At 43.5% G+C, this 14,522-nt stretch overlaps 2 protein-coding genes across 3 annotated transcripts in view; one reads left to right on the forward strand and one right to left on the reverse strand.

Moving 5' to 3' along the window:
• Positions 1 to 14,522, forward strand: part of LOC120361131 (transmembrane protein 14B-like) — a 69,863-nt gene that overhangs the window by 29,630 nt on the left and 25,711 nt on the right. The gene's annotated exons all lie outside the window — the stretch shown is intronic.
• The window catches only part of MAK (male germ cell associated kinase), a 53,236-nt gene that overhangs the window by 16,364 nt on the left and 22,350 nt on the right, over positions 1 to 14,522 (reverse strand). For both annotated transcript variants that reach the window (XM_039462603.2, XM_039462605.2), the window contains exons 7-11: positions 13,053 to 13,224; positions 10,972 to 11,139; positions 9,816 to 10,127; positions 5,187 to 5,359; positions 1,930 to 2,078 (exon numbers count right to left, since the gene is read on the reverse strand). In XM_039462603.2, the coding sequence (XP_039318537.2) occupies positions 1,930 to 2,078; positions 5,187 to 5,359; positions 9,816 to 10,127; positions 10,972 to 11,139; positions 13,053 to 13,224 (974 nt within the window). The remainder of the gene's footprint in view (positions 1 to 1,929; positions 2,079 to 5,186; positions 5,360 to 9,815; positions 10,128 to 10,971; positions 11,140 to 13,052; positions 13,225 to 14,522) is intronic.

The following is a 14,522-nucleotide window of genomic DNA, read 5'->3' on the forward strand; positions in this document are numbered from 1 at the left end:
ACTCTGTCTCCAAAAAAAAAAAAAAAAAAAAAAAGCCAGGCTGGTGGCAGGCGCTTATAATCCCAGCTACTTAGGAGGCAGAGGCATGATTCTTACGCCTGGGAGGTGGAGGTTGCAGTGAGCCAAGTTGCGCCACTGTACTCCAGCTTGGGTGACAGCAAGACTCTGTCTGGAAAAAAAAAAAATGTGCTATGGAGTGAGCTGCTCTTCTGGCCGGCAGTGGTGGGTGGCATCAATTCATGCTGAGTCCTGGCTCTAGAAGCAGGAAGTAAGACCAGAGGACACCACTGAGAGATCATTAGCATTTCCACTGCATACTCTATTTGCAACTACCTTGTGATAACTAAAGTACCTAAGGCTTACAGAGCGAGCTGATAGATGGTACAGTCCCACTGTAAGTTACAGAAAACAGAATCTCAAAGTCTTTCTTCAAGTACACAGCCAGTCAGTGGCAGGTCAATAACTATGACTCTTACGTCTCTTTCCTTGAAGGCCAGTGTCACAGATCTGCCAATCCTTGTAGTATAATGTTATGCTGCCCTGCAATTATATGGTACATTTCTAGAACTCTTGTAATCCTAAAGATTGATGCTTTATAAGACCTTTTATACTTGGTTTTAGGGTAAAGAGAGGGCCCCCAAAGATACTAGTTTTTTAGTTGTTTTGTTTTTTTTGAGATGGTGTCTCACTCTGTCGCCCAGGTTAGAGTGCCGTGGTGCGGTCTTGGCTCACTGCAACCTCTGCCTCCAGGGTTCGAGCGATTCTCCTGCCTGACACTCCCAAGTAGCTGGGATTACTGGCGCGCGCCATGAGGCCCATTGAATTTTTGTATTATTAGTAAAGACGGCGTTTCATCATGTTGGCCAGTTTGGTCTCAAACTCCTAACCTCAGGTGATCCACCCACCTTGGCCTCCCAAAGTGCTGGGATTACAGGTGTGAGCCGCCGTGCCTGGCCCAGATATTAGTATTTTTCATTCCTGAGGATACTCAATTACAAAAATAACTTGGATCATAAATAAATGTCAAGGATTGCTTCTTTTATTTTTATTTTTTTGAGACAGAGTTTCGCTTGTTGTCCAGGCTGGAGTGCAATGGCATGATCTCAGCTCAATGCAACCTCTGCCTTCTGGGTTCAAGTGATTCTCCTGCCTCAGCCTACCAAGTAGCTGGGATTATAGGTGTTTGCCACCACGCCCAGCTAATTTTTTGTATTTTTAGTAGAGAAGGGATTTCATCTGTTGGCCAGGCTGGTCTCGAACTCCTGACCTCAGGTGATCCACCAGCCTTGGCCTCCCAAAGTGCTGGGATTACAGGCATGAGCCACTGCACCCAGCCAAAGATTGCTTCTTACTCAGGTTTCTATCCTCTGCATAGCTGCTGGTTCACAATAGGTACTCAATAAATGTTCATTCAAGTGACTGAACTGATCCCAATTCTAGTTTTAAATCTCAAGAGGGATCCTCTTGAAAACAATGACACCAATAGGTGACAGTAAGGCTCAAGTTTACATTCCAAACAATTATTTGTAATTTTTTTCCCCCAAGATGGAGTCTCGCTCTGTCACCCAAGTGGCACAATCTCAGCTCACTGCAACCTCTGCCTCCCAAGTTCAAGCAATTCTCCTTCCCTCAGCCTCCCAAGTAGCTGGGATTACAGGCACCTGCCACCACGCCCAGCTAATTTTTGTGTTTTTAGTAGAGATGAGGTTTCACTGTGTTGGCCAGGCTGGTCTTGAACTCCTGACCTCAGGTGATCCAGCCGCCTCAGCCTCCCAAAGTGCTGGGATTATAGGCGTGAGCTACTGCGCCCGGCCCTTAGTGATTAGACTTTTTACTTCACTGCTGCCCTTTCTTCAAAGATTCTAAAACACTTTAACCTGACCTATCTATATTCCAGTTAGCAGTAAACATTTTCTTTGCTCTACTTACCTGGAAGATATCTTGATTGTTTCAAGTAGTACTGTTTAGAGGCTGGAGCAGTTGACAATTCGGAATCAGACTTTAGGGAAATAGCAGCAGGTAAGCTCTTGTTTTCCCCTAGTGAGTGGTTGGAGCCCGCAGGTGCCGGCTCTGGAAGCCTTGAAAGCCAATGAAAGGTAGCATTACAGCACGAACAACGAGTTCTCCCCTACCGTCTGCACAGCTCTCTACGCCAGTCAATCTGACCTCACATAAATGGTTTCCATCGGAGTCTTTTGGCTAACTGACAACTTCCCCTCCACCCCCGTAGATATTAGATCGTGCACAGAATCATTTCTGATACCAGATGATATGTGACAGGAAGCTTTATAACTGAGCAGCAGTCTACTTGTAGGTAATATGTTTCTTTTTTTTTTTTTTTTTTTTTTTTTTTGAGACGGAGTTTCGCTCTTGTTACCCAGGCTGGAGTGCAATGGCGCGATCTCGGCTCACCGCAACCTCCGCCTCCTGGGTTCAGGCAATTCTCCTGCCTCAGCCTCCTGAGTAGCTGGGATTACAGGCACGCACCACCATGCCCAGCTAATTTTTTGTATTTTTAGTAGAGACGGGGTTTCACCATGTTGACCAGGATGGTCTCAATCTCTTGACCTCGTGATCCACCCACCTCGGCCTCCCAAAGTGCTGGGATTACAGGCTTGAGCCACCGCGCCCGGCCGGTAATATGTTTCTAACTGTCCTGCAGCTGCTGCAGCTGGATTCATAATGTGGGGAGTTGGCGGGGTGAGAGGGAAATAATAGCCATCTTCGACTGTTGACTAAAATAATTTCAATTAATGAGGTTGTTTGGAGCCTAAATAAACTGGTTTGGATGGCCTAAAAAACTGAAGTGGGAAAAGAAGTGCTTGAAAAACTCCCATATAAACTGGGCACAGAGGCTCATGCCTATAATCCCAGTACTTTGGCAGGCCGAGGTGGACGGATCACAAGATCAGGAGTTTGAGAACAGGAGTTTGACCAACATGGTGAAACCCCGTCTCTACTGAAAATATAAAAATTGGCTGGGCATGGTGGCCCATGCCTGTAGTCCCAGCTACTTGGGAGGCTGAAGCAGGAGAATTGCTAGAACCCAGGGGGCAGAGGTTGCCATGAGCCAAGATCATGCCACTATACTCCAACATGGATGATAGACCGAAACTATGTCTCAGAAAAAAAAAAAAAGAATAGAAAAGCTCCCATGTAAGATTTCTAATTATCCCAGTGTCAGGCACAGAAAATAGGTATTTGTGGAGATATGCCTGTGTCTCAGTTGGCAGAATAGACTTAAGCAGTGGCCAAGCACCTAGCTAGCTGTTGGGTGGTGTCAGTACTACGACTGACTCTGCCCATCGGTCCCTGCCTCCCACAGTCCTGTTTCTGTGTTGGAACTGAGGACTTTCTGCTTCGAGGCTTAGTTCTGTCTCATTCCTGAGGCCTTTTTGACCAGGCAGCAGTGTGTGTGGCAGCCATTGCTACCAGAAGGGGAGACTGGAACTTGTTTTGCTGCCTGTCTGGGTGTGTCACAATGAGCCCTCCATGACTGACCTCCCCACCACCCTCTGACTGGGCAGCTTCCTTGCTGGGGCCTGAATATACTGCCCAACTTCCTTCCATCACTTGTTAACTTGAAGCGTTCATGGTTTCCACTCAGAAATTCATGCTACCATACCCTACTCACCAAGTCGATCCCCTTCGAAACGGACACTCCCTTGGGTGGCCCTTCAAACTGCTGGCCACCTGTTTGGGGGCAGTTCCAGGCACAGGTACATCTGCTTCAGGGAATTGTCCCACCATTTCTGGCATCTTTCCCTTCCCGAGCCCACTGCTGTTATAACACTCACTGAAATTCTACCCATTCTCGCCAGGCACAGCAGCTCACACCTGTAATCCCAGCACTCTGGGAGGCCGAGGTGGGCAGATCACCTGAGGTTGGGAGTTCAAGACCAGCCTGACCAACATGGAGAAACCCTGTCTCTACTAAAAATACAAAATTAGCTGGGTGTGGTGGTGCATGCCAGTAATCCCAGCTACTCGGGAGGCTGAGGCCAGAGAATCACTTGAACCCGGGAGGCGGAGGTTGTGGTGAGCTAAGATTATGCCATTGTACTCCAGGCCGGGCAACAAGAGGGAAACTCCATCTCAAAAAAAGAAAAGAAAAGAAAGAAATTCTACCCATTTTCAAAACTGTTCCCTCTAAAAAGGACTTTTCTCTCCTCATCAGAGGGATCTCTGCCCAGAGACAAAACACCCAGAGCTTCTTGTAGCTCCGTCACTGGTGGCACTAAATACACACACGTCATGTGATATAATCCTCTGGAGGTCTTATTCTGTTGGTGTATATTTGATGAGTTGAGAAGAGGCTTAATACCAACTAGGTATTTAGTAAACACTTACTGAATATAAATACAAGTATAAATGAATATAAATACAAGTATAAATGTAAGTATAAATATCTTGCTTTTGTTCACTTTTAAGAAGACAACCAGGCATGGTGGCTCGTGCCTGTAATTCCAGCATGATTCTAAGTTTCCAGAAGCCTCTGGTAAAGAGGCAGATGCTGGCACTAGGCTTCCTGTACAGCCTGCAGAACTGTGTGCAAACACATTCTTTACCACAATGCAAAAACGAACTGACATACTCTCTCTGCATGCACGCGTGCGCGCGCACACACACACGCGCACACACACACACACACACACACACACACCGCCCCCCCCCCAACTAATCTGTTAATACTGAGAATTGTTACCATGAGAAGATTCTTACCTTTTTTTCAAAGGTATGCGGAAAGATTTGTATTTTGTGGAAGAAACCAATATTAAGCAAACTTTTTTCTTTTTTTTTTAAGACGGAGTCTCACTTTCTTGCCCAGGCAGGAGTGCAGTGGTGCAATCTCAGCTCACTGCAACACCTCCAAGGTTCAAGCAGTTCTCATGGCTCAGCTTCCCGAGTAGCTGGGATTACAGGCATGCACCACCACGCCCATCTAATTTTTGTATTTTTAGTAGAGCCAGGGTTTTGCCATGTTGGCCAGTCTGGTTTCTACCTCCTGGCTTCCAGTGATCCACTCGCCTCAACCTCCCAAAGTGCTGGGAATACAGGCCTGAGCCACTGCGCCTGGCCTATTAAGCAAACTTTTTTTCATTTAAGGCCCAAGTGCATTTATGTTTAATGACAAAATAAAGTTGAAGCATGGCAAAAACATTTTTCTGAGGAATCTGAAATCTTACCGAAATGGAGAATCTTTCTTCCTTTTTTCTTTAAAAACACCCATGCTTGGCTTCTTGGAATGGGAGGCTCCAAAATCATAGTCCTCCAACTCTTCCCAGCTGTCTCCAGATTTGAAGATAGTCTGGCCCCAACGCCTCCTACCACTTTTATGATTCAGTGTGCCATTTGGCTTCTGTGGTGGAAAATCAGTTGTCATAATCTGTAATCATGTACTGAATGCCTTTCACGCACAAGCTACTCTATAAGACACTAAGAGTTCCCGTTCTCAAGGAGCATTCCATACACTTTAGGGCATACACATACACACATTTACAAGCATGAAAAAAATTGGGTGGTATATGCCAAAAACATGATAGGTGCTCAGAGGAGAGATCTCTGTGAACTGGGTTGGTGGGAGACTTGAATATTTAGGGTCTGAGTTAACTCTTTTAATGACAGGAAGGATCTGGAAACCTGATACTTGGCTATGTCTCTTTGGACACGTGATTTCTCAAAGCCTTAGTGTCCTCTTTAAGTGGACAGCCTCAATGAGAAGGACACTAATGGTGGCATGTGCCAGAACATGCCATCTTTTACTCTTCCCTCTGCTAGAATGCAGGCACAACACCCAAAGGAACACCAGGCATCCTGTGGGCACAGGTATGAAAGTTACCTGCTCGGGGCAGCAGAGCGGGAAGCCAGCAGCAGCCTGCCTCCTCTGAAGCTGCATGAGCTCCAGCTGCCCACCACCCGATTTCTCATTATAAGAGAAAAACAACGCCTGTTGTTTAAGCCACAGTGGTCGAGTTTTTTTGTAAGTCTCAGAATGTAATCTTAATGAACACAGAGGGATGTATGAGTCTGGCACAGAATGGAGGCATCATTAACAGAAATAAGGAACAGGAAAGAGGTCTTGGCTTGGGGAACACAATGAATTTTTTTTTTTTTTTTTTTTTTTTTTTTTTTTTTTTTTTGAGGCAGAGTTTCGCTCTTGTTGCCCAGGCTGGAGGGCAATGGTGTGATCTCAGCTCATCGCAACGTCCGCCTCCTGGGTTCAAGTGATTCTCCTGCCTCAGCCTCTTGAGTAGCTGGGATTACAGGCATGCACCACCATGCCCGGCTAATTTTGTATTTTTTGTAGAGACAGGGTTTCTCTATGTTAGGCTGGTCTCGAACTCCCAACCTCAGGTGATCCGCCTGCCTTTGCCTCCCAAAGTGCTGGGATTACAGGCGTGAGCTACCGCGCCTGGCCTGAATTGGTTTTATACAAATTTACAGAGAGTGGTTTAGGGGCAAATAAACAGAAAAACCCAAAAGGCAACTCAAAACTAGGGAACAGAGCATGGAAAATTTTCAGAAAACACTGGTACGTTGAGTGCAGGGAGATACTGAATGGCCATGCTATTGCTTGAAGCTGATGGTGTCACAGTGAGTGATGGATGATAATAAAAAGAAGTATTTGTCAGCTTCTACACTATTATTTTCTCTGCCAGGCAGAACAATCTCCAGAATCAAGAGAATAAAAAAATGTTAAGCTCCAGATAAGTAGGATAAATGAAAGGTTACCCTTAGCTGAGTTTGAGTCTGCCTTCTGTTGAATTGTATTTTAGGGTACTGATGCTGAACACTGCTCAGCAATGTCAGTGATATCCAAGAACCTTGTGTGTCTGAGAAGAGTGGAAAGGGGCAAATATAATTTTAATAAAGTAGAAGATTTATTTTGGCAAATTCCACATCAGTAAGTTTGGTAGAGGATGAGGGCAAAGATTCTGAAATCAGTTATCAAAGGGGATGTTTGTGGGCACGAAAGGAAAACAGTGATAGCTCAGATAGATCACCCTTTTTCATAAAAGGCAAACAGTGAGTTCCTTTGATATAGTGTATGTGGACTTCAGGCCAGTAGGTGAAAGCAGCAAAGGGGGATCAGCACATAGCTGAAGAACTTGACCAAGAGTACTGATGAATGGATCAATGTCAATCTAGAGGAAGGTTCTATGCCCTGTCCAAGATCTCATGGTCGTTCTTTGTATACATTATGAAGATTCAGGAGCAAAACAGACAACTAAACAAATCCATAGCTGGCAACAAGCTGTGCAGAGTGGGCAAACTGAGAAGAAAAAAATTTTATTTCAAAAATAATTAGAAATTGGAGATGTAAAAGATCTTGCAACTTTTTGAATCCTAGAGATGAAATACACAAGTCAGAGGTACAGAATATGCGATTTAGAAGCATTTATGAAAAAATGGGTATACTTAGAAACTTTAGTTGACACAGTACTTAATCCCAGCTCTGAAACTTACCTATATAAAAATATGTGTGTGGGGGCACAGGGGAGGGTGGCTAGGTTATTCTCTTTAACTTAAGAGAATGCGCAGAGGTGCCTACAATATGCATGGCACTTAGGAGCTACTCAATCAATATTAACTTCCTTTCCTTCCCTCACAGTATGAGTCAGCATTTGAAGTACTTTCCAAGGGGCTGGCGGGGAGGACGGTAATCGTTGGTGGCACATATTGTTTGGAATGTTGGAGGTGACTGATTAGTCCTGCTCTATACTCCCTGCTTGCTGTTTGTCTCCAGCTGCGGCAGCCACATTCTAAGTAGGAATGGGGATGAAAGGGGACTTAAAGGTACATTTGTAACAGGAATTGCGAGTTATCAGTCATTGATGAAAGGTGTTAGATGCAGAGCCCTTGAGGGAATTGGAGATATTTCTCTAGAGAAAAGGGCAGATAATGTAACAGCTATTTTCAAATATGTAAAAGGCGGCCTTTCTAGAAAAGTGATTAGCCTTCACTAAAAGCAAGAAAACCAGATTTTGCCCAGTGTAAGGAAGAACTTTCTAATATGCAGAACTGTTCCAAAATAAAGTGGACTCCCCAGCACCCAAGAGGTGGTTTACAAGTCTTGTGGGCAATTACTCATTCCTTCATTCACTGAACAAACATTCACTGAGAATCTCCCATGTGGCAGGCCCTGGTCAGGGTTCTGAGGCTATACTGATGAACAAAACAGACAGACATTCCTGATTTCCTTGAGCTTTCGTTCCAGAGGAAGAGACAAATAAACAATAAACATAAGAAATAAGTAATTAACACTACGTGAGAATGTGATTAGTGCTATTGGGGGAGGAGGAGACCTTGCTTATACTAGGTTGGTGGGGCAGGTGAGGACTGGATAAGGAGATAGATATGGTGCTGTGTAAGACAGATTTCCATTCTAAAATGCCATAATACGAACACAATTGGTAGTGTATACCCCAAGGGAACAGCTAAACTACTACAGCAACTGATGAGCTCCTGGAGCTGAACAAAAAAAAGACGAAAGAAGCTGTTTTATACTATACCTGACACTTTAAAAACCCATTCTCACTGGGCACGGTGGCTCATGCCTGTAATCCCAGCACACTGGGAGGCTGAGGTGGGCGGATCACCTGGAGTCAGGAGTTCAAGACCAGCCTGACCAACATGGTGAAACACTGTCTCTACTAAAAATACAAAAATAGCCAGGCATGTTGGCGCATGCCTATAATCCCAGCTACTTGGGAGGCTGAGGCAGGAGAATCGCTTGAACCCAGGAGGCGGAGGTTACAATGAGCTGAGATCATGCCATTTGTACTCCAGCCTGGGCAACAATAGTGAAACTCGACCTCAAAAAATAATAATAAAAATAAAAATCTATTCTCTCCATGTTCTTTAGCATTTAAGAACACCGTGAAATGACAGTACTATTAAAAATTCTTAAGATTTAGGATCAGTACTTTGGAGTACCTGATTCTTTTAAATTCTTTGAATTTTTCTGCATTGAAAGAACTTTAGGCTGGGCTTGGTGGCTTACGCCTGTAATCCCAGCACTTTGGGAGGCCAAGATGGGCGAATCACCTGAGGTCAGGAGTTCAAGACCAGCCTGGCCAACATGGTCTCAATTAAAAATACAAAATTAGCCAGGCGTGGTGGCTCATGCCTGTAATCCCAGCTACTTGGGAGGCTGAGGCAAGAGAATCGCTTGCACCGAGGAGGTGGAAGTTGCAGTGAGCCGAGATTGCACCACTGCACTCCAGCCTGGGCAAATAGAATGAAACTCCATCTCAAAGAAAAAATAAAAAGGCCAGACATGGTGGCTCACACCTATAATCCCAGCACTTTGGGAGGCTGATGCAGGTGGAACACTTGGGGTCAAAAATTCAAGACCAGTCTGGGCAACATGGTGAAACCCCATCTCTACTAAAAATACAAACATTAGCTGGGGGCATGATAGGCAGACTCCTGTCTGTAATCCCAGCTACTTGGGAGGCTGACGTAGGAGAATCGCTTGAACCTAGTAGGTAGAGGTTGCAGTGAGCTGAGGTCCTGCCATTGCACTCCAGCCTAGGCAACAAGAGTGAAACTCCATCTCAAAAATAAAAATAAAAAAGACTGAAGACTGTAGCATGTAAACTTGGTTACTTTCATTCTGAAAGTTTTTCTTTTTTATAAACCATATTAGAATTTTAACTGATCTCATGTCAAGCTCCAACCAGAGGACTCAGTGTCTTTAACAAAGAATAATTGTTTATATCTTCTCCAACATAATTAGAAATGCCTCGAAACAAAATCTTAATTGCAGTAGTCAAACAATTCCATTTCAAGCGTCATGACTGGCTACTCACAGTTGGCATGTTTTTGATGATGCTTGGGAATAGCGTTTGCGGCGGTTTCTGCTGATTCTGTTGCTTTGGAGGTTGCTGTACACTCAGGTTCTGTGGCGGCTGAATGGGCTGCAGTGGCTGCTGGCTAGTTTTTGGTTGGGATTGTCCAACAGTCTGATCAATTACATCTGGTAGAGGCTTGGGCTCTACTTCAACTAAAGATGGCTTTGATTCTAATGGTTGCAGCTGCTTATTTAAAGACTCTTTTGATTCCAGATGATTTGAGGAAGGGCCTAATACCTGACCAACTTGAAAATATGGGTGTTTCAATGCCTATAAAAACATAGAATAACAACAAATGGAAAATGGTTCCACCTAAATGTATTGCACATAAACTATGATTGGCCCTTTGTGAGGGCCACAGGAGCTATCATTAGCCCACAGGCGCTTCCAAGATTTAGAAAGAAGCCATCACTCCCTATACAGTACCCCTTTTAAAAGGTAACCAGAAAAAAAAAGATTTGAGAAATAAATTGTACTAAAAAATCAAAAGTGGCTGACGCCTGTAATCCTAGTACTTTGGGAGGATGAAGCAGGTGGAACACTTGCGGTCAAGAGTTTAAGACCATCCTGGCCAACATGGTGAAACCCCGTCTCTACTAAAAATACAAAAATTAGCTGGGCATGGCGGCATGTGCCTATCGTCCCAGTTACTCGGGAGGCTGAGGCAGGAGAATCACTTGAACCCGGGAGGCAGAGGTTGCAGTGAGCTGAGATTGAGCACCACTGTACTCCAGCCTGGTGACAGAGCAAGACTCAATCTCAAAAAAAAAGAGTCTACTATGAGATGCCTTTTTGCTACCCATGACAGATTCCTGCATAACTAGTCTGTCACATGTCTGAATTTTTATCATTGCAAACTGATTCCTCGTTGCAACCTCAGGGTTCCTCATTTGAACCACAAAACACAGAAAATCATTGGTGTAGCTATTTTTACATTTCTCCCAAGGATCTTCTATGCCTGTAAATTAATTTATGACATACATTGTATGCCAAGGGCTTTGTGATTAATTCTCTTAGTAAAATCCTGGTTGAGAATAGCCTTTGTAAATGAAAACATCCCTGATATTAAAAAACCTGAAAGATGTAAAAGGTCTAACAGGAAGACTCATCTTACCTGACTTGCTGTTGGTCGTTTCTTTGGATCCCAATTCAGCATTTCAGTCATGAGCTGAATAGCTTCATTACTGGCGTTGGGAATCAGAGTTTTCAAGTTTATAGGAACACACTGGGGAAAACGGAAGTTCATAGAAGATGCCAGCTGGTATCCTTCTGGCCAGTCGCTCTGTTTCAGGAATATGTAAGTGTGGGTGGGGAGAGCAAAACAAACTGCTTTTAGTAATCCATTTAAAAAAACACAGCAGTAATATAAACATCATTTATGTTTGAACATTTTCATGTTGATCCATATAAATAAACATGAGAATAAAATACCAGTCCAGGTCTAGAATTCAGTGCTATAACAGTATAGAAAAAAACATTAAGCTGAGAGTTAGGAAACAATGTGAAAAGCACTTTTATAAACTTTTTTTTTGTTTTTGAGATAGGAGCTGGCTCTGTCATCCAGGCTGGAGTGCAGTGGTGCAATCACGGCTCACTACAGCCTCACCCTCCGGGGCTCAAGAGATCCTCCCACCTCAGCCTCCTGAATAGCTGGGACTATAGGTGCGCACCATCATACTGGCTAATTTTTTTTTTGTATTTGTATTTTTTTGTATTTTTGATTAGAGGCATGAGCCACCGTGCCTGCCCTTTATAAATTTAACGGTATTAAACTCTTGTCTGGTTTTTGATCCTGATGGTGATGCTGCTGTGATGATATCTGGGCTAACTCTGAACAAATAAGGAAAAGTGCTTTACAAAGAGGCTGATTGCTAACAAAGATCTCTGTATATACTATATATCACAGCCAGTGTTAAAAATGTACACATCTGGGAAATGACAATTACATTAAAGCTTTAATATCTACATTACTTGTGTAATGTTAACTACAAGGCACATACTAATTTAATTAGGATGTCATTATATACACACTTATAAAGCACATCTCAGAAAGTAAGGTATAGATAAAATAATTAATTATAGTTTATTGAAAAGTATTCAGTTCAATAAGTCAAATGTCCATAGGTGAGATATACAAAAAGAAACAAGAAAGGGTTAAGAAAAAATAAGGTTCACCACACCAGGGGTTAACAGTTGATGTCAATGGCCAGCCACAGAATGAGTAGGAGAGAGCCCAAGTAAGGCTGTCTGTACAGTGTCAGCTGGGCATCACCCCCAAGTAATACTCTAACCATACAGAATTTTTCTTTAAGTTCTTAAGAAAAGGCAAGCACCTGTTTTTCTTTTCTTTTTTTTTTTTTTTGAGACAGAGTTTCACTCTTGTTGCCCAGGCTGGAGTGCAATGGTGTGATCTTGGCTCACTGCAACCTCTGCCTCTGGGGTTCAAGGGATTCTCCTGCCTCGGCCTCCCAAGTAGCTGGGATTACTGGCACCCACCACCATGCCCAGCTAGTTTTTGTATTTTCAGTGGAGACGGGGTTTCATCATCTTGGTCAGGCTGGTCTCGAACTCCTGACCTAAGGTGATCTGCCCACCTTGGCCACCCACAGTGCTGGGATAACAGGTGTGAGCCACCGTGCCCGGCTTAAGTACCTGTTTTTCTTCAGCTGGTGGGATCCTGGCTTCTTGCAATCCTTAACCCACTCTGATTAAAAAAATAAGGATTATGGCCAGGCGCAGTAGCTCACACCAAGTAATCCCAGCACTTTGGGAGGCTGGGGTGTGCAGATCATATATTACTTGAGCTCAGGAGTTTGAGACCAGCCTGACCAATATGGTGAAACCATCTCTACTAAAAATAGAAAAATTGACCAGGTGTGGTGGCCACATGCCTGTAATCCCAGATACTCAGGAGGCTAAGGCAGGAGAATCGTTTGAACCTGGGAGATGGAGTTGCAGTAAGCTGAAATTGTGCCACTGTACTCTAGCCTGGGAGACTGAGTGAGACTCCATCTTAAAAAAAAAAAAAAAAAGGATTATAGGAAAATTAATCATTAAAGTATGAGCCTATTTCAAAATGAAAATACCAGATATCTAGGCAAAAGTTATAAATAATGAAAAATTACAAAATTAAAAGCAAAGTAGCAAGTTAGAAATAATCAAAAGTTATAGCAACTTTGGGACAAGAGTACTTACCTTTTTGGGAGTCCCTAAAACTTGGCAAATTTTAAAGATTTCATCAACCTCACTTGTCCCTGGGAAAAGTGGCCTTAACATATAGAGTTCAGCCATGATACTTCCAACAGCCCACACATCAATGGGAGAGCTATACACGGAAGATCTCAGCAAAACTTCAGGAGCACGATACCTAAGAAAACAGAAAACAAAACAAAAGAAGTTATTTTGATTGCAATTTCAAAGGTGGATGGGCAGTAGCAGTCTACTCTGGTGATGCATTTCCATCAGAGTAGGTATTCAGATCCTGTTCCTTCTGTGTGTCAGTCATTTGTACAATGTTCTAGGGGCAATAGGACATAACACATGTTCTCTGACCACAGACAATGAATGGGGCTGGCGACAAATGTGAACGAAATGTCCATGAAGCCCAAGACAGGAACTCAAATGAATAGATATGCAAATAAGTGGAAATAAGTGCTATCTGATATATTAAGAAAAAAAAAAATAGGCCAGACGAGGTGGCTCACACCTGTAATCCCAGCACTTTGGGAGGCTGAGGCGGGTGGATCATGAGGTCAAGAAATCAAGACCATCCTGGCCAACATAGTAAAACCCCATCTCTACTAGAAATATAAAAATTAGCCAGGCATGGTGGCGTGCACCTGGCTACTTGGGAGGCTGAAGCAGTAGAATTGCTTGAACCTGGGAGGCAGGGGTTGCAGTGAGTCAAGATCTGGCAACTGCATTGCAGCCTGGTGACAGAATGAGGCTCTGTTTCAAAAAAACAAACAAGCAAACAAACAAACAAAACAAAAGAAAGAAAAGAAGTAGAAAAACCATGTTTTAAAGCATTATATTCAGCATCTATTCACCATGAAGCACAGAAAACAAAAGATGAACAAGGATTAGCCCTGAGTAGTGGAGTTTTCTCTTCTTTTTACCAGTTTGAAAGTGCTGAAATCCTCAGTGGACTCGTCTTCTGTGGTCAACAATATTTTTCATTGAGAAAAATACTCAATTTACAAGAGCAAAGTGAGCTGGTGAGTCCAACACAGAGTCTGCTAAATGGAAGATACTCTCAATTTCTCAATTTTAACTCTTTTTTTCTAACCAAAATGTATAGCTATTTCAGTCCAAATGTTTGGCAGTACTGACTAGTTTTGTTCAATGTCATTTCATTGTAACATTGATGAGAGAGAGAGAAAGTAAGGGAAGGGAAGGAGGAAGGGAAGGAGGTAGGGAAGGGAAGGAAGGAAGGAAGGAAAGGAAAAAGGGAAGAAAAGAAAACAGATTCCTGATAGGGCCACTGTGTGGGGTCTGCATGTTCTCTCCAAGTCTACATGGCTTTTCTCCAGGACTCCAGCGTCTTCCCATATCCCAAAGATGTGCATGTCAGGTGAACTGGGGTGTCTGTGTGGTTCCAGGATAAGTAAGTGTACGTGTGTGTGTGGGGGGGGTGCTGCCATGGGAGGCTGTCCCATCCACAGT

Source organism: Saimiri boliviensis, chromosome 4, assembly GCF_048565385.1.
Source record: "Saimiri boliviensis isolate mSaiBol1 chromosome 4, mSaiBol1.pri, whole genome shotgun sequence".
In the NCBI taxonomy this organism is placed as follows: Eukaryota; Metazoa; Chordata; class Mammalia; order Primates; family Cebidae; genus Saimiri; species Saimiri boliviensis.